General features: G+C 48.8%; 1 protein-coding gene across 5 annotated transcripts in view; it reads right to left on the bottom strand.

Moving 5' to 3' along the window:
- Positions 1 to 245: 245 nt before the first annotated feature.
- Positions 246 to 18,136, bottom strand: part of CSMD2 (CUB and Sushi multiple domains 2) — a 697,019-nt gene continuing 679,128 nt past the window's right edge. For 4 of the 5 annotated variants that reach the window (XM_070468425.1, XM_070468426.1, XM_070468423.1 and 1 more), the window contains 9 exons: positions 15,966 to 16,077; positions 15,233 to 15,412; positions 14,263 to 14,328; positions 12,834 to 12,995; positions 10,937 to 11,049; positions 8,734 to 8,821; positions 7,194 to 7,332; positions 6,834 to 7,049; positions 246 to 2,561 (listed from right to left, as the gene is read on the bottom strand). In XM_070468425.1, the coding sequence (XP_070324526.1) occupies positions 6,890 to 7,049; positions 7,194 to 7,332; positions 8,734 to 8,821; positions 10,937 to 11,049; positions 12,834 to 12,995; positions 14,263 to 14,328; positions 15,233 to 15,412; positions 15,966 to 16,077 (1,020 nt within the window). In that variant the 3' untranslated portion in view covers positions 246 to 2,561; positions 6,834 to 6,889. The remainder of the gene's footprint in view (positions 2,562 to 6,833; positions 7,050 to 7,193; positions 7,333 to 8,733; positions 8,822 to 10,936; positions 11,050 to 12,833; positions 12,996 to 14,262; positions 14,329 to 15,232; positions 15,413 to 15,965; positions 16,078 to 18,136) is intronic. The other variant, XM_070468424.1, reaches the window with a different exon arrangement.

Below are 18,136 nucleotides of genomic sequence, written 5' to 3'. Positions count from 1 at the left end.
CAGTTTTAGGTTTTACATTTAGGTATTTGATCCATTCTGATTTAACTTTTGCATATGGTGCCTCCACGCTCACTTTTTCTGGGTGTTCCCAACATATACCAGAGGCAACACAAAGTCATTTAAGAAAGAGATTTCCATAATTTCCCCTCTTGGCTTTTAGTTTCACACATGTCTTTCCTCCCCTTCCCAAGCAAACACTTGCCCCTAAGCCATGAAAAAGCCCATAAAAAATGTAAGAAAACCAATGCAAAAATTTATATTTTATTTGAATTCAAAAAATTTAAAATTGCTTTCAAATTCAGGAAAGTACCATAATGCAGGACCCCAGGGGGAAGCCTCATATACAGAGACAGATAAATTAAGTGTATATACTGCAGACAAGCCAAGAAGGTGTGTAGATTACATATTTACAGCACTTGATGTTTTCTGAAAACCATATTTATACATTTTTATTACATTTACAAAAAAGGCTTCCACTACCATTTACCTACAATAATGAAAAAAAATTTACACCTTTTTTTTCTTTCTTTTTTGGTACTGTACAAACTTTGTATAATAAAAATATATCTCTGTACAAAAGATTTTTTTTGTTTGTTTTTGTGTTTACTTTTTTTTTTTTTTAACCTCATGGGATGGTGGTGGGTATATGGTGTGAATGGCGGACGAAGGGCCTAGTCTGCCCTGGTTGCTTCCAAGCCTCTGGAGGTGGAGAGAAACTGCCAGAGGTGGAAAAAGGGAATGCAGAGCGGAGAGCTGGGCGCCCCACCAGCATGTGCTCCGTGGGCATCTCCTGGGGCTTCACAAGGGGAGGGGCGGAGGCTGGGCTGGAGGAGGAGTCCACTGGTTGGTTTCAGAGGAGTGTCAGAAGTGGGGAGGGAGCAGCCAAAGAGCTTCCTGCGTTGGCTTCCAGAGAAAGGGAGAGATGAGCACATGGGGGTGTGTCTGAACTGTTCCTCGCTTGCCAAGCCCAGGGATGCTGTGATCCAAGAGCAGGTGCCGGCATCCGGGCTCCTGCCATTGCCAGTCCTAGTCGCATCTTCAGTCCATTTTCACGTGAGTCAGATCTCAGGGTTCTGACTCAGAATCTGCTTACAAGCCAGGCATCCCTCCTGTATGTTTCTGTCATTCCTGCGTTCAGTCTGTGATCTGAACTTCTGAGGCCAGCAGGTCACACATGCACAGGGGCTTGAGCCCATGGGGACCTTCCCGAGGACAGAGCAAGTGACTCTTAAGTGCCACAGTTTGAGCCCCAAACTCATTAGCTTCTCAGCGATACTTAAATAGAATTCATCAATGACCCAAGCACAATGAAACTCAAAGCAAATCAAACCTGCTTGCAAGGAGCTGGAGAGGATGTGCCTCATTCACTCCCTTCTTTTGATTTAGGAGCTTCTAGGACCTTCCGTCTGCTATGATGAAGGGCTGCAGGGAGCCGAGGGGCCAGCACCAGCTCCAGGAAGCCTGGGGTACCATCGTGCCCTGATGCTGCCGAGGTGGAGAGGATGGAATCCAGAGAGGACACACGGGGCCCCTGTCTGGCCCACCAGCTCTGGCCAGTTCCACCTGGAGATTCACCCACTCTTACCCGCTTAGAGACCTGGGTTTCTGGCAGCAGGTGTAGTGGACTTTGGAACCAGACCCACACTTACTGTTTGGCTTACGTCTCTTCACCTTCTGCCTTCTCATCCATCCAGAATACTATTTCCTACCTTCCCTGGTTGCTGTAAGGTCTAGAAATGATCCACCTAAAGTGTCAGGCACAGAGGAAAAACTCAGTCCACGGAAGCCATTATTCTGAACCCTGGGCTAGGTTTGCTGTCCTGCCCCTTCCAGCACCAATCTGATGCCCGCAGACTTGCTGTTCCTGTCTGGGCTACGCTTGTTCCTCTTCTCTTTGTCAGTTACCAGCCAGACTTGACCTTGGGCTTCTGGCTGGCTTCCTGCCCTTACCTCCCCGTGACAAGCCCTACTTTTTCACTGTTGCCTTTGACCTAGGAGGACTTCTGAATTCACTGGGTTTAGAACTCAATAAAATTATGTTAGGAAAAAAAAAAAAGAAACTGATTTCCAAATGATTTCTTCAGATCGTTTTCTGCCCTGGGGGTAATCCTTGCTGTCTTTCTGCAGTTGGTCTCTGGGTACCGACCGCCAAAGGATGCTAACAACATCTCAACACTGCATCCTCTTTCCTCTTCTCTGTTTGTGAGGGCAGCAGGGGCATCTTTCACACACATTTCGTCTTTTGAAGCTTCTGTGGTCTCTTCCGTAGGACTCACATGAAGGAGAGGTGTCTGTCGGTGTGCATTCAGGCCCTACACACACGTGCACACCCACAACATCCTTTGCTCTTTTCAATCCACAACTTCCTTCCTCCGGCGGCGGCCCCTCTTCCTTTGGGGCCCCAAGTCAGGGCAGAGTGGGCGTCCTCTCCAGGGTGGCAGGGGCGGATGGCGGCAGAGCGAGGGCCCAAGTCCCAGTGGTGGCAGACACGGGCGGAGAGACAGACGAAGATGGGCACTGGGCACTGTGCCAGGGGAGCTTACTTCCCGTCCCCTGGAGAACTGGGCGCAAACACGAGGCACCAGAGTTTGCAAAACAAGAGGGGCAGTGGGTGGGGGATGGGAACAGAAAAAAAGGTGGGAGTAGAGAGGCAAAGCAGAGAAGGAATAAAGGGGAAAGAAGGAAAACAGTTAGTTGCCTTGATCTTTACCTTTGACTTTTAATCTTCTTGAGCTGAGGGTGGGGATATAGGTAGGAAATGTACACAGAAGAATATGTATCTTCCTAATGTCACATTTTCCCCAGGCAGGGCCGACTTACCTGTCAGCCACAGGATCCCCCATGCCTATGGAGCTACTATTCTTTCAGGGGCCCAGGAAAATGTTTTTAGCTTCCTTTGAAATCAGAAGGAAAAAAATGAATATAATAATAATGGTCATGTAATGATAAATTTATGGGCTTCCCTGGTGATTCAGATTGTAAAGCGTCTGCCTGCAATGTGGGAGACCTGGGTTCGATCCCTGGGTTGGGAAGATCGCCTGGAGAAGGGAATAGCAATCCACTCCAGTACTCTTGCCTGGAAAATTCCATCAATGGAAGAGCCTGGTAGGCTACAGTCCATGGGATTGCAAAGAGTCGGACATGACTGAGCAACTTCACTCACTCAATAATAAATACAGCCTGGATTGTATTCATCTTTATAATAGTAAAGTATCATTTTTCATATATTTTTTTAAACAGAAGAAGGGGTCCGTGGAGGTCATAGCATGGCCCTGCCCTCTCACTCTTACTCACTGAATCTACATAGCTCCATGACTTCCCTGTGTGGGGTCTATTTAATTGTAGCTGTGCTTGTTGGGCATCATTTGAATTTATCACGTCATTACTCAGGTGATGGGTATGTGTACCTGTGCCTGTTCAGGGTGGTTTTTGGCGTGTCGCCTCCCTGAGCCAAGCAGCACCTTCTCTGCTCGAGTTCTAGGTAGGCCAGAAGTGAGTGGAGGGGTCTTGGGGGCAGCTGTGGCCTGAGGCCCTGGATGCCACAAGGGGCAGTGTGAGGGCTGCCTAGACTTGGAGCCACCAACCCCAGATGACCCAAAGGTGAAACCTCATGCACGCGGGCACCTGGGACCCAGCAGAGCCCCAGATGTGAAGCAGAAGGCGCGGGCAAGGGTGTGTACAGGTCACGGGACATCCTTGTTCCTTTCTCTTTTTTTTCCTAATGCATCAACATTTTTTATTGGGACATTTGTATTTCTGTTTCACAGATTTTGTCAGGGGGTCAGAAATGAAACCCAGTATCATTTCTCCTCGTGCTTGGTGAAATATATGTTACAGACATTTGGAATCTGGGCTTCCATGTAGTTCGTGACCTCAATGAAGTAAGCCAATAGTCTTTTTAGTCCCCAGTGAAGAGGGGAACCATATAATTTATCACCTAAGCTAGGACACTTTCAAGAGCAGAAGGGGATGATATTAATTATAACATTGGAAAAATCAGCATAAACTGTACTGCCCAAATTGCAACAACCCTACCAGTGAACATAACCTTTCTTTCTTTTTTTTTTTTAATCACTGTAAACACTTTTTTTAAAAATTGGTGTATAGTGGCTGGGATATTCTTGTTTCTTTTCTCTTCTGTTCAATAATACTGCAACTCAAAGTTCAGAGTCAACTACGGATCACCTGTGTCAACTTGCCACGGGGACTGCCATCTCCCTCTACAAGAATTAAATCACATGCTGCTGCAGCTGCTGATTTTCAACACTCCTGGAAAGGAGTTCAGGGTGGAGAGCAGAAATGAGGCACTCTGTGCTCGAGGAAAGCTGGCAGGACAGGTCTTCAGATAGATATTTTCGGAAGTTGGTATTATGAGCCCAATTCTTGTATCTCGTCATATCTAGAAAAGCACTGAAATCCTTTATGGTGACATTTGCTTCTTGTGACTAGCAAAAGCTTCATGAGACTAGCAGAAACATTGTGGGAAAAATGTGTGCTTGATGGCATATATTCCGCCTTCACCAAAATCACGTATATACTGTCCTTCCCCCACCACCTCTTTGGAGCAATCTCTCAGAAGTATCTGAGGTGATGTCTCCCAGCCTGCAGTCCTCATTTTTCTCCAAATAAAACTAACTCACAGCTCTCATGTTGTGTATCTTCTTTTAGTTGACATCTGTAAGGCCTGATTTATGTCATCAGAGGGGATTTTGCTTTTTTCTTCTTTAGTTTATATTTGTATGACTGGGGAAAAGGCAGGAAAAAGTAAAGATGGAGCAGAAAGGGATGATCTCACTGGAAGAATTTATCTTCCTTCTTTACATATGTGTTTTGGTGCAGAAAAACTCAATAAATTTATTATTTGTATTAATAACTGCCTTTAATAGTCTGAGGATTCCCTGGTAGCTCAGCTGGTAAAGAATCCACCTGCAATGTGTGAGGCCTGGGTTCAATCCCCTGGTAGGGAAGATCCCCTGGAGAAGGGAACAGCTACCCTCTCCAGTATTCTGGCCAGAAGAATTCCATGGACTGTATAGTCCATGAGTTTGCAAAGAGTCGGACGTGACTGAACAACTTTCACTTCACTTATATAGTCTGAAAATAATTTTTATTTCTTTATGTATGAGTTATCTTAATACCTACACTTTTAAGCTTAGGCTTAAGCAACAGAAATGATCTAGAGGGAAAAAGTGGACCCAGAGAGGGGCAGGGAGGATCTAGGGCAGCTGGCAGAGATAACAGAGCGAGGTTTGAGGGCAGCAGCCCTGACTGCGTGTGTGGGCTGGGACTCTGGCTTAAGTGGTGAAAATCCTCAGGGAGTTGGTGTGAGGACAAAAGGAAGCGACACACGTCAGGGACTAGGCAGTCAGGGCTGGGTGGAGACATTACAATCCCTCTCACTAGTCTAGCTCCCCTGGCATTTCCCAGTCCTGCCATTCCTGTCAGCCTACATGTTTCACCCTTGCTCACAGCGGCCTGCCCCCTCCAGGGATGGCCCATCACATACGCTGACACAGACGCGGGCCTGGAAGGGAGAGCTGTCCCCAGCCTAGGGTCTGGTTGATGACTCCCGTACCCCGTTGGAACCCCACCTCTCTGGAGCACTGGGATGCTCCTCTCCAGAGCTGGGTGTGCGAAGGTTGGGGAGGCACCTGAGAGAGGGCCCTGCCTCTCCCAGAAAGCAATGTCTGCAGAAGACAACACAGTACCCCTCGTGGGGGCCCTTCCTGCAGGTTCTCAGCCCCCAGAGGAAGGGATATCAGTGAGAAGGGACACAGCGGGGAAAGAGGACACCTTCCAGATTCATCAGCTCTTCCCGGTCAGGCATCTGTGTGTGTGTGTGCGTGTGAAAAAGTGTCCAGTGGACCCTTGAAAGCCTCCATGTGTGTGCCTTCCCCTCTGCCTGTGCAATGGGGGGCCCTTCTGTCTTGCTTAATGCCAGGTATGGTGTCGATCTGTCTATGATGTTCTGCTGCTGCTGCTAAGTTGCTTCAGTCGTGTCCGACTCTGTGCCACCCCATAGACAGCAGCCCACCAGTTGATGTTCTAGATGATGGTTAATTGTTTATGCCAATCTGCCTAGGCTCTGGTGTCCAGCTGCTTGTCAAACACCAGTCTAGCTGTTTCAGTGAAGGAATTTTTTTAGATATGATTAACATTTAAATCAGTAGACTTGGAATAAAACAGATTACCCTCCATAATCTAGGTGGGCCTATTAGATGAAGGCCTTAAGAGAAAGGACTGAGGTCTCCTTTGAGAAGAAGGAATTCTGCCTCCATACTGCCTTTCTCAAGATTACAACCTCAACCCCTGATGCAATTTCCAGCCTGCAGACCTCCCATGTGAACTTGAGACTTGCTGGCCCCACAATCCTGTAAGTCAATTCCTGAAAATAAATTTCTTCTTCTTTCTCTGTATCTAGGTATATAATACAAACACAATATGTGTGTGTACATATCTTGAGAGTTTATATATATATATGGACATACATATGCATATATTGTGTATATATATGTATCTCTCTCTCTCTCTCTGGAGAGTTCTGTCTAATACGCCTACTTGGATATTTTGCTGAGCCCAGTGGCTAAGAGCACAGTCTTGGAGCCCCCTGCCTGGGATTGGATTCTGATCCTGCCATCCTACTTCTTGCTAGCTATGTGATCTTGGCCAAGTTAATTCCTTTTTCTGTGCCTGGGTTTTCCCACCTGTAAAGGGGGTGGCAAGGGTCCCTGTCCCAGGCGTAGGGAGGTGCCAGCCTCGGTGGCTGGCACAGGGCAGTAGCGGGCACTCCATCCCCCTCGCGCTGGACGCGTCACCAGGCGTGCGGGTCTCACCGGCTGCCGGAGGCGGGGCTCTCGGTGGCGGCGGCGATGGCAGCCAGGCCTGGGGGCTATACCGCTGTGCACACCGTGCTGACTGTGAACTCTGCCTCGGTGGCCATGATGTCTGTGGGCTGGATGTTGCGGTCGTACATCGGGTTCTCAAACGTGGCCCGAACGTTCGTGTTCTCGTGGCCAGCGTAGCCATTGAACGGAACTTTGGGTCTTCTCCTGGGAGTGAGATAGAGCATGGACAAGCTGCCAAGAGGCACTCAGGGCCCTAAGCGGGAGAGGGAGGCTCTGGGCTGGGCGGCGGTCAGGGTCAGGGACGGGGCGGGGCGCTTGCTGCGGGGCCCTCTTGTCCCTGCCCCATACCTGTGCTTGTAGAGATAGAGCACGAAGCCGGCAATGATGAGGGCGATGAAAGGCACCAGGATGGCGGCTGCCACCGAGCTGCTGTTGGAAGCAAAGTGGCGGCCGATGGACTCCGGGTCTGACTCCAGCAGCCTGAGGTCTGCAAAGTCCCAGAGCAGAAACCTCAGGTCACAGACACAGTGGCCACTGCTGGGAAGCGGCTGTGTCTCGGGATGCTGCCCAGGGCCCACCCGGCAGCCTTCCCCCCAAACTGGGCCATCCCCCAGGGAAGGGTGGTTAGTCCACACATGATGGTCAGGCCTGGGGAAGCCAGTCTGCTGGAGAATCTGGAACTGTGCCCCAGAGCCTTAAAAGAGCGCAGCCCCTTGGACGTTTCCAAGCTTCTTTTGGCATAGAAGCCTTTTATCAGGTGAAACTTTCCGAGGAAGCCAAAATATAAGGCAGATGAAGGTGGACCCGCTCTGGAGCGGGGGAGAGGCGGGAGGGAGTGCTCAGGGCCTCCCCTCCTCCCCACTCCCTCTCTCTGACTGGGAGGGCTCAGAAGGCCACTGTGAGAGTGCCCCACCAAAATGAGGGGCTGAGGCTCCCTCTGAGAGGGGACGGGTCTGCCCCGGGAGAAGGCATCGGTGGTGAAGTCAGAACGAGAACTCGGTCTCCTGGGTCTCTCCAGCGTGTAAGGGGCCTGGGAGACTACCCTCAAGTCTTCACAGGGATGCTATATAGGAGGGTGAGAGCTTTCACTCCTGCAGCTGAGAGGGCAGAGCTGAGAACAGCTCCAGGGGAGGAGCGGGGTGGAGTGGGAACCACAGGGAAGCAGGTTTTGGCTGAAGACCAGGAGGAGCTCTCTGAAGATCAGAGCTGAAAACACACTGCACTGCCTCGGCAGATGGGGGTTCCGGGACACTGGAGTGTCAGCATCCTGGGGGGTAGAGAGCTGACCCTCAAGCACTGGGGGCTGCCTCCTGTCTCCCCCTGCACCACTTCCCAGAAGCCAGGACCCCCTCCCCATTAGAGGCTCTGGGTGCAGGCTAATCTCTGGGGGTGAGGATGCTTGACACTGATGGTGTGTGGTGCAGAGTAAAGATGCTGGGGAGGAAGTAGGGGAGGATGCCTCCTTGACACTCAATATTCTCATCTGTAAAACGAGGACAGGGAAGGCACCCTTCCAGGTCTGAGATGCCCCTGTGAGCCCCACGTGGACATAATGCTCGGGGTGGGCTCAGCAATGCTTCAGGGCTGGCCAGGTAGTGTTGAGGGGGGACACATCTGAGACCCAGTGTCCCTGAAGCTGGGGGCTCTCAACTCCAGGGCTGAGCAGGAAACGGTTTGACCATGGTTGCCTGTATCATGTACCATGACTGTTTCCGAGGAGATAGGTCACAGCTTTGATCAAAATCTCAAAGATATCCCCGACCCTAGAGAGGCTAAGAACCCCACCCCCCTGACTGTTAAACTTCACCCATCCCCTGCCGCCCATGCCAACACGCACATTTCCCCACCACCCGCTCGAGCTCACACTCCACGGACAGATGCTAGTTACCAAGTCTTTGAAAGCCGAACTGCCCGAAGCCTTGGCCCTTGACAGAGCCTTGGTAGACGAAGGTGCCTCCAGAGGACTCCGAGGAGACCTGTGAGGGTGGGCGCAGAGAGGGTAATCCAGTTTATTAACACACATGTGCACATTTGTGTGGCTCCTCACATTCCACCTATACAAACCCTGGAGGTGTGCCAGAAGGAGCCAGAGGTCCTGCCAGCCAGGCTGGAGGTATGCCCACAGGTACCCGCTGGCAAACACATTGGCTGGCATCACCCACCCCTTGTCACCCCTGCGGACATCAGCTCTCTGCCCACACCCGGGCGAGGGCGAGGCACTGGGGAGGGGGCAGGGCTCCAACTGCTTGTAGGAGGGAGGGAGATATTTTTACTTCTACTGGTCCAGTCGCTGAATCTGTCGGTGCCTCAGTTTCTCATTTTAAAAAGGGAACAATAACAGTACCTATGTCATAGGGTTGCTGCGAGATTTATATGAGTCAATATAGATAAAATGCTTAGAATACTTAATAGGCTCTGGATATGTGTTAACTATTTTATTGTGCAAAAAAAAAAAATGAGTTTTAGAACACTGTGGAACAAACCAAACCCTGATGAAACCTTACTGAGCAGACTGAATATACTTTGGGGAGTTCATCCCTATTCCAATAAGCTATTAATTTTGGAGGTGGGTAGCTGGGGACATAACTGCTTCTGGCTCCCTCTGCACTTGCTTCTTGTGAGGCTTGTGTCCGGACACAGACATGCAAACTCTGAGGATTCTTGTACTACTGGGGTCCCTTCTGGCTCCCGCTCCATCCCCAGGTGCAGCCCTCTTTGCACTGCGCTCCAGGCTGACCTCCCCTCCCGTCCCCCCCAGATGCAGCGTGGGTGACACAGAAGTGGGTCCAATGGGTGGCTGTCATCCCAGGCAGCTGCTCTGGCTGTTCTTGGCCCTCCAGAGCAGCCCTGACACCAAGTCCCTGGCCTGCACTCCAGCTCCCAAGCTTGACTCTTGTTCTCTCGCCTCTGGCTGCCCTCCTCGCAGTGTGGGGGAGTCTGTTGTTTTGGCATGGCAGCTGGACCTCTACTGTTGAAGCCAGCCAGGACCAGGATACCCAAGGGGATCCACAGAATACTCTCAAGAATCCCCAGGAGCTAACCCCACGTGCCAGCTCCTGGAGAAGCCACTCGCTTCTCCCTTAGTGTTTATCAGCAAAGTCACTCGACCCTCAGCCCTCTACCAGCTGGCCTTGGCCGTGAGGATGCCCCCTGACTCAGCTCTCTGTTTCTCTGGCCTCATGACCTCTTCCTCCTGCCCGCCCCTCCACTTCTAGCTTCAGTGATCCAAGACAGGGGAGCTGATGGAGTGACGGGTGACTGCTCCACACCCCTGCCTGTGAAATTGAAAGGTCTGGGCAGAGAAGTATCCCTGCAGACCTGGATTCCACCTGAAGAAGGCCCATGCAAGGAACAAGTCTTTCCTACAAGGGAATTCAAGGAGTTGTCTCCTTTCCCCAGGTCCTGGTGACTCAAGCTGTGCTGAATCACCCTCAAGTGTGCGAAGATCCTTAAGTGTGCAAAGATGCTCAGTGTGTGCCTGGGACTCATCACGTTCTCCCAGCTCCCACCACCACCTCGTGACCTTCAACCTGCTCGAATTTACTCTTGGGCTGCCAACCTCCTATTTCTTCTGTTCTTTTCCTCTTTCATCTTTGGCCACTTTAAAAAAAAAAAACACTTCGTATTCTGTATTGGGGTGTAGCCGATTAACAATGTTGTGATAGCTCCAGGTGGACAGCAAAGGGACTCAGCCATACATACACATGTATCCATTTCTGCAAACTTCCCTCCCATCCAGGCTGCCACATAACATTGAACAGAGTTCCCTCTGCTGTACAGTAGTTCCTCGTGGGTTATAATTCTGTGTTTTCTGCTCACACTTAGGAAATCTACTGTATCTCGCTCAGATACACACCTCTAGACTCAACCTCCTGGCCCTTTTTATCTTTTCCTGTGTTCACTTCACTAGCAGACTGGGACTCCCTTGGTCCCCGTCCTGGCCCCATAGAAGCCCTCCTCCCAAGTTTGCACGTCGATCCTAAGAGTTTCCACCCACTTCATCCGCCTCCTTCCAGCCAGTGACACGGGAATCAGTTACAGGGCAAGGACACAGTGAGGTCAAGGCCTGAGTGAGGTTCTGTTGAACTTACATGCCCATCTAAAGCCCAGTGATCATCTTTGAACTTATTCACAAAGATCTCCACAGGCCCCGTAATCTGGTAAACTTGAAGGAGGAGATGGAAATCTTCTTTCTTGTAAATTCCTGGGAAAAGAAAGTTCAGAGGGCACACTTGAAAGATCTGGTAAATTTTCAAAACCCAAGTCTGTGGGTATGTGGGTGTGAGTGTCTGAGTAGGATTTTTTTTTAGTTAATTTTTTTATTTTTGGCGGTGTTGGGCTTTTGCTGCTTCCTTTCCTCTAGTTGCCGTGAGTGGGGGCCACTCTCTAGTTGCGGTGTATGGGCCTCTCGTTGCCCATGCTCCTGTGGCAGAGCACGGACTCCAGGTGCACAGGCTCCAGGCGCCCAGGCTCTAGAGCACAGGCTTAATAGTTGTGGCACATGGGCTTAATTGCTCTGCGGCATTTGAGATCTTCCTGGAGCAGGGATCAAACCTGTGTTCCTGTATTGGCAGGTGGACTCTTTACCACTGAGCCACCTGGGAAGCCTCTGAGCAGGATTTCATGTGTTGATATTGTTGTAAACATCCCATGTATAACTGGAGTTAGGTAAGCGTAGTGTGGCCTGTGACTTTGTGTACGCTGAAATGTGAGGATATGCAAGAATGTGCATATGTGTGCTAATAAACAAGTGGATTACTGGTCTGTGGTTGTGTTCCTGTTTAGACACGCATGCTTGAATAAAGGGAATAGGATTTTGTATATGTCAAGAGTTAGTTAATACATGGTGTGCTTACAATGCAGTGGGTGCAGGGAATACATGAGGGCATGTGTGCCAGAGTGTGTGGATATGTTTAGGACTATGTTTTAGAGCACCTGAGTGAATGAACTTTAGCTGTGTTTGTGTGTGCACACATGAATGAGTGATTGTGACTGCATGTGGGGTTGTGTATTCACATGTACTCATGCATCCATTGATCTACCTATCTATTCAAGAAACATTTGCTTTCCAAGATATCTAGTTTTTCTGACTATATAAAATTTGAAAATTGGGGAAATTTTGGCAAATGCAGTGATGCATGAAGAAAGAAAATTCATTCCTGGTCTCATTTCTGAGAAATAACCACAGTTAACACTTTGGTGTAATTACCTTCAATTTTCTTTCTTATGAATATATTTTTTTTTCCCTTTAAAAACTGGAGTTACATTTTAAATGCATTATAGTGGGTGTACTTTCTCCCAAATTGGCACAATATTTTATCCAGCAGACATACTATAATTAATATATCCATTTCTTTTCAGACAATTTTCTATTCCCAGGTTTTATGTTATACAATTAGCCCATTCTTTTTTCAAAAATGTTTGATTCCCTCTATAACTATTTCTTATGATGAAAATTCTTAGAAGTGTAATTGATGGGTCCAGTCATTTTCATGGCTCTTGATACAAATTGCCAAGTTATTTTGTTCAACAACACTATTTCATACTTTGACCAGTACTACCTTCACTGGACTAGCACCAAAATTTATGGCTTAAAAAAAGTGGAATAAGTGGAAAGTGACATTTTCCACTTCTTTTGATTATTGCTAAAAATATTTTTCCATTTGTTTATTAACTGTACTTTGGCTTCTGGGAGATATCTGCCTTTATTTTTGGTTCAGTTTTTAGGGAGGGTATCTGTCTCTTTTCTTTATTTGTAAGAGGTTTTTCTTTTTTTTTGTACTTTCAATTTACTAATGTTTGTCATCTGACCATTTCCCTGTAGTCTGTGGTGCTTTTACCATATAAACAAAGATGAATAGACATTTCCTCTTCCCCTGCCTACAGACCAATCTGAACCTTGCAGGACAGCATAGGAAGTGACCTTAGAGCGTGTGCCCATCACCCTCACCATCTGGCAGGCTTTCCTGCAGGTGGCTTGCACCTTACCAGCCAAGTGCAGCTCCACGCCGCTGTGGTCGATCATGGTGGCGTTGACCTTGCTGTTGATGACCTGGAAACCAGTCACCCTGAGCATGGCTGGCTGCTTCTTCCCCTGGTACTCATAGGCCCCTTTCCATAGGGAATTCTTGGCGAAAACATCGCCAGGAACTAGAGGAGTTAAGAAACAGACGTGAGAGGGACTTTCACATGTGCTGGCAGAACTGAGGCCACCTGATGACTGACCCCAGTTCTCTCCCTGAGATTGTCTTCCCCAACATCTAACATGCTGGCGGGTCGGTGGGGTGGGCTTGGAGTGCTCTGATCTCCTTGTGAGGCTCTGTGTCTCAGAGAAGATGGGTGGAGGGAAAGAGAGGGAGAGAGAAAGTGGATGAAGAAAAAGGAAAAAGTCAAAATGTGTGTGTGAGAGAGAGAGAGAGAGGAAGGGAGAGAGAGAGAAAGAGGGAGTGAAAGAAGAAAAAAAGAGGGAAGGGGTTGAAAAGGTGGAGAAAGGGAAAAAGAGAGGAGAGAAAACCAATGCTAGTATTAAACTGTAGATAGGAACATGGACAGAGGCAGTCAGGCAGATACGGACTCTCACCTCGGCCTCTCCCTAATCGGTTGTCTGACCATGTGTAAGAGCCTCCACTTCCTCACCTGTGCAGGCCACACCTGTAGTTCTGTAAATGGGGGCCATCCCACTTGCCTCATCAGGGGTTAAATGACCGAATATCATAAAAGCATACAATGAATGACAGCTACTAAAACTGCTATTTATCTTTATAATAATAATTTTCTAAGGAGAGTATCATGAATCCTATTTTAACAAAAGGTCAGCTGGAGCTCATGAAGGTTATTTGTCCAAGGACACAGCTGGTCAGTGACCAAAATGGAACTTGAGTTGAGCTTGATGCCAAATCTAATCTTTTTTTGTATAACACAGATGCTAATATGGTAAATAAAAGAATACAGTTCAAAAAAGGGTATGATAAGTCTAGAATAATTTTACATTAGTCAAGCCACACCTGTAGTTCTGTACCTGTTCTGGACATCACACTTGGAAAGACACAATATCTGTCTTAAAAAACATAACCTTTGCAGCAAGCTCCCTCAGCAGGACCTGTGTCTCTATGACCACACACTGCCTGGACCTGTGCCAGAAGGGGTTGGGGTAATCTGTGGCTCCAGAGCTTGATGCTCTGGACATGTTTCTAGAAGGCTTTGGTCTTTCTTCTGGATGTGTTATCTGTTTCCTGCAAGCTTACTTCCTCCTGAGGTCTGCCTGGGGTTGGGAGGTAGATGGGGAAATCTGTTGGGCTCTGTAGACTGCTTCCATGCTCTTCTACTGAGTACTCAGAAACTCATGTGCATGTTCCTGGGTAACTAGATGAAGGAAGCAACACCAGTTTCTTGAGCCAAAACTCTAGACTAGACATACCAGAAGCTTGGGTGAGTGGAGGCTCCCGGGCAGCATTGATGGGTCTCCCACTGGGCCGGACCTCTGCTGGGGAAAGAGAAGGGGAGAAGACAGGCTCAGCCTCTAGTCTGTGCTCTATTAGAAAAATAAAGGTCATCTCACCGACACCAGGTCAATGGGTTCTTTGAAATCTTGCTTTGGACTTATCCTCTCAGACCAGGTGGTGGACTACTTTGATGATACTATGGCCCCCTCTCAGAATGATATAAAGAGTTAGGGGCTTCCCTGGTAGTCCACTCCATGCTTCCAATGTAGGAGGCCTGGGTTTGATCCCTGGTTGGGGGACTAGGTTCCACATGTTGCAACTAAGAGTTCAAATGAATGAAGAACAGGAGGAAGGAGGTCTGGGACTTCTTGGTAACCCTGAGGGATCAGTGAGTGGGTGCTGTTTTATCAAGGTTATGATATGCATATATGCATAATGCATTATTTCAGTTTAGTGGAACACAGCTTTTCTCTGTCTGGTGATTAAGTATAACCCTTAAGTAAGTAAGTAAGTGTTAGTTGCCCAGTCGTGCCTGACTCTTTGCAACCCCATGGACTGCAGCCCACCAGGCTCTTCTGTCCATGAGATTTTCCAGGCAAGGATACTGGAGTGGGTTGCCATTTCCTTCTTCCAGACCCAGGGATCGAACCCAGATCTTCTGCACTGCAGGCAGATTCTTTACCGACTGAGCCACAAGGGAAGCTATACCTAACAGCTGGGGGAGTGTTCAAGCTCAGTAGAAAGATAAAACTTGGGGTGGCTTCACTATGAGCTCTTTAGATTGCTCTGCTTTCATCTTCTAGACTCAACACCTCAGAAAATCAGAAGCAGGTTTTCCAGCCTCTGGAAATAACAGTTCTTTCTTTTCTTTGGCCCTCTCACTCAAGCTCAGCTGTCCCCTTTGGCCTCCCACCCTGGAGAGGTTCACCGACGGGGCACACGCACCCAGGCAGATGGGTGGTTTGCCCGTCCAGCTGCCATCTGTTTTGCAGGTACGGTGCTCGGAGCCGCCCTTGAGGGAGAAGCCTTCCTGGCAGGAATAGATGAGCGTGTAGCCCATGGAGGGCAGGTCCAGCGCCCCGACGTTGGCATGGCTTGGCGTCTCCGGCTGCTTGCAGTGGTGGGCTGGATGAGAGGGAAGACATTGCTGGGTAGGGGGAGATTGGGGTCTCCAGGAGGCCTCTCCACCATGCTCCCATTTCTCGATGGAACAGCCCCATCCTTTCCCGTATGGGCCCTGCTCACGACCAGCATCCCCTCCCCCACCCCCTGCCCCACCAGCCTTGATGTCTATGCAAGTGGTCAAGATGGAGATAGTGTGGATCAAGACTCAGCTGACCCTGAGGGAACCTAGGCACTTTTCCTGAGGGAAAGGGAGTAATTACAGTCAAAAGCCTGAGATTTTCCGTCCTGAGGGTGGGCCTTGTCATTGTGGTATCTGCAGGAAAGTTCTTTCTTTTTCTTTGCTAAGGAAGAGGGATTGCCTTCGAATACCAGAAAGGCTTTTGTGCAGAAATATCTTCTGGGGGGGGGGGGGGGACGGGGCCCAAGGGGTAAGGACTACAAAGAGATCACTGCGGTCCCAGTGAGAAGTTGTGAGCTCCCTGTCACTCTGAGCATTCAAGCACATCCTGGAGGCCCAGGTCGGGGAGGTTCTGAGTTATCTGGGAGCACTCACGGACACAGTCAGGTGGGGTTCCGCTCCAGGTCAGGTTGGGGAGGCACGTCCTGGAGGTGGAGCCCTGGAGCAGGTAACCTTTCTGACAACGGAAGAGCACGGTGCTTCCAACCTGTGGCCGGGATGGAGGTTCCCAGGATCACCTTCCATCCAGTGATGCTTCACACCCATCCCTCGACTGCTTACTTTCCCACCACCCTACTGCTACCCACCCTTCTGCTTCTCTGCCTGATTACATCTTACTTATCCCTGGAGGCAGCTTACATTATACCTCTTCCACAAGGCTTCCCCCAACTCCCTGGGCCAAGTCAACGCTCTTGTGGGATATATCTCAGTCTGCAACAATGGATGGAGTACCTGACTCAGAAGAGCCTGGCTGTGAGCTCTGGTGTCCACATTTACTCATGGATGACTGGCTACACGAAACTCTCTACACCTCAGCCCCTCTGGTGTAGACTTGGGAACAGCCCCGCCACAACTACAGTGGAATGTTGTGACGCTCAAATGTGGGGGTGGGTTTGGAAGCATTTTCTAACATGTGAAGAACTGTGGGATGTAGAATATTACTGTGCATGTCTCTTCCCTCCATAAATGTATAAATTCTTTTTAGGACATGTCCCCTATAGAATCTAGAGCTGTGCTTTGTAAACATCTCATGAGCAGAATTGCCACCCTCCCTGTCATCTCTCCCCCTGCTCCACCCTCACCATCCAGTAGCCCCTCACTGTCTGACTTGATATTCCCTGCAACCACCAGCTCCATCTCTCCATTTCCAATCCACGGGACACAATGCTGCCAGCTCAGCTTCCTAAAGTGCATCTCGGATCACATTGCTTTCCAGCTCAAAACCCTCACGTGTCTCTATGATGCCTGGGAACAAAATCAAACTCAAGGTGAAACTTAACTTTCACAGCCTGCCTCCGTGCCCACTTTTGTATTTGCTTTTGTATTTCATCACCTTATTCAGCAAATGGCACCCAGCCCAGGGTAAAGGGCGAATAAAACCCTCAGGTCACTGTTGATTCCTCCCTTTCCTTCAACCTCTCTACCCAATCCATCAATAAGTCTTCTTGGTTCTACCGACAAAATACCTCCTGATCCCTTTGAATCTCTCTAGGTCCACTACGCCCACTGTCGCTACCCCTGCTCAGCTCAGCCCTACTCTCATCGTCCTCTCGAGATGCTGAAGTTCTTTCTAAGTCCTTCCGTTCCTAACCCCTATTACCTCGGGGTCCTGAGTGATAGTTCAAATGATGAATCACATTAAGTCCCTTTTAAATGGTTTCCTGTGACATGGAGAATAAAATCCAAAATGCTTATCATGGTCTCAAGGCCTGACCTGACCCAGTTCACGGCCTTCTCTTTTTAAAATTTATTAGGTGATATTTGGTGCGTAAGAAGAATATATGGCAAATACATAGACATGAGTCATCACAATAAAATGGACACTTAAGTGGATCCTGCTACTCAACTTAAGGGCTAGAACAGCATCAATAAGGTTGTAACTATTTACGTGTTCCTTGTGTTCCTTCTCGGTCCTATTGCTCAGCTCCCTCAGTGATAACCAGTCTCTTCAATTTTGTGTTTTTCATTTCCTTGCATCATTACAAAGTAATTCTATCACATATGTGCCTGTGGGAGTGCTAAGTCTCTTTGGTTGTGTCCAACTCTTTGTGACCCCATGGACCGCAGCCCACCAGCCTCCTCTGTCCATGGGATTCTCCCGGCAAGAAGACTGAAGTGGGTTGCCATGTCCTCCTCCAGGGGATCTTCCCGACCCAGGGATCGAACCTGTGTCTCTTGCATCTCCTGCATTGGCAGCTGGCTTCTTTACCACTAGTGCCATCTGGGAAGCCCACTATCACACATGTGAACATATATATCTGAACACTGTTTTTCTTGGTTTTAATATTCCTTGAAATAGTATCCTCTGACATTCAGTACTCCGCTTCTAAGATCCATCCACGTTGTGTGGAAATATAGTTCCTTCACTTTCACTGCTGAGTGATGAACCACCCTGTGACCACACCATGGTTTTCCTCATTACTAGGTAACATGTATGAGACTGTCTCTGGGGTTGGTTTCTATGACTGGGACCTCTGGGTCACAGGATGTGTGAATATTTAACTTCACAGGGCAGTGCTAAGTGAAGTGAAGGAGGTTTTCAAACC

This window comes from Odocoileus virginianus, chromosome 5, assembly GCF_023699985.2.
Source record: "Odocoileus virginianus isolate 20LAN1187 ecotype Illinois chromosome 5, Ovbor_1.2, whole genome shotgun sequence".
Lineage (NCBI taxonomy): Eukaryota > Metazoa > Chordata > Mammalia > Artiodactyla > Cervidae > Odocoileus > Odocoileus virginianus.
The sequence above is the reverse complement of the archived record's forward strand: the minus strand, read 5'-3'. Positions and strand labels throughout refer to the sequence as shown.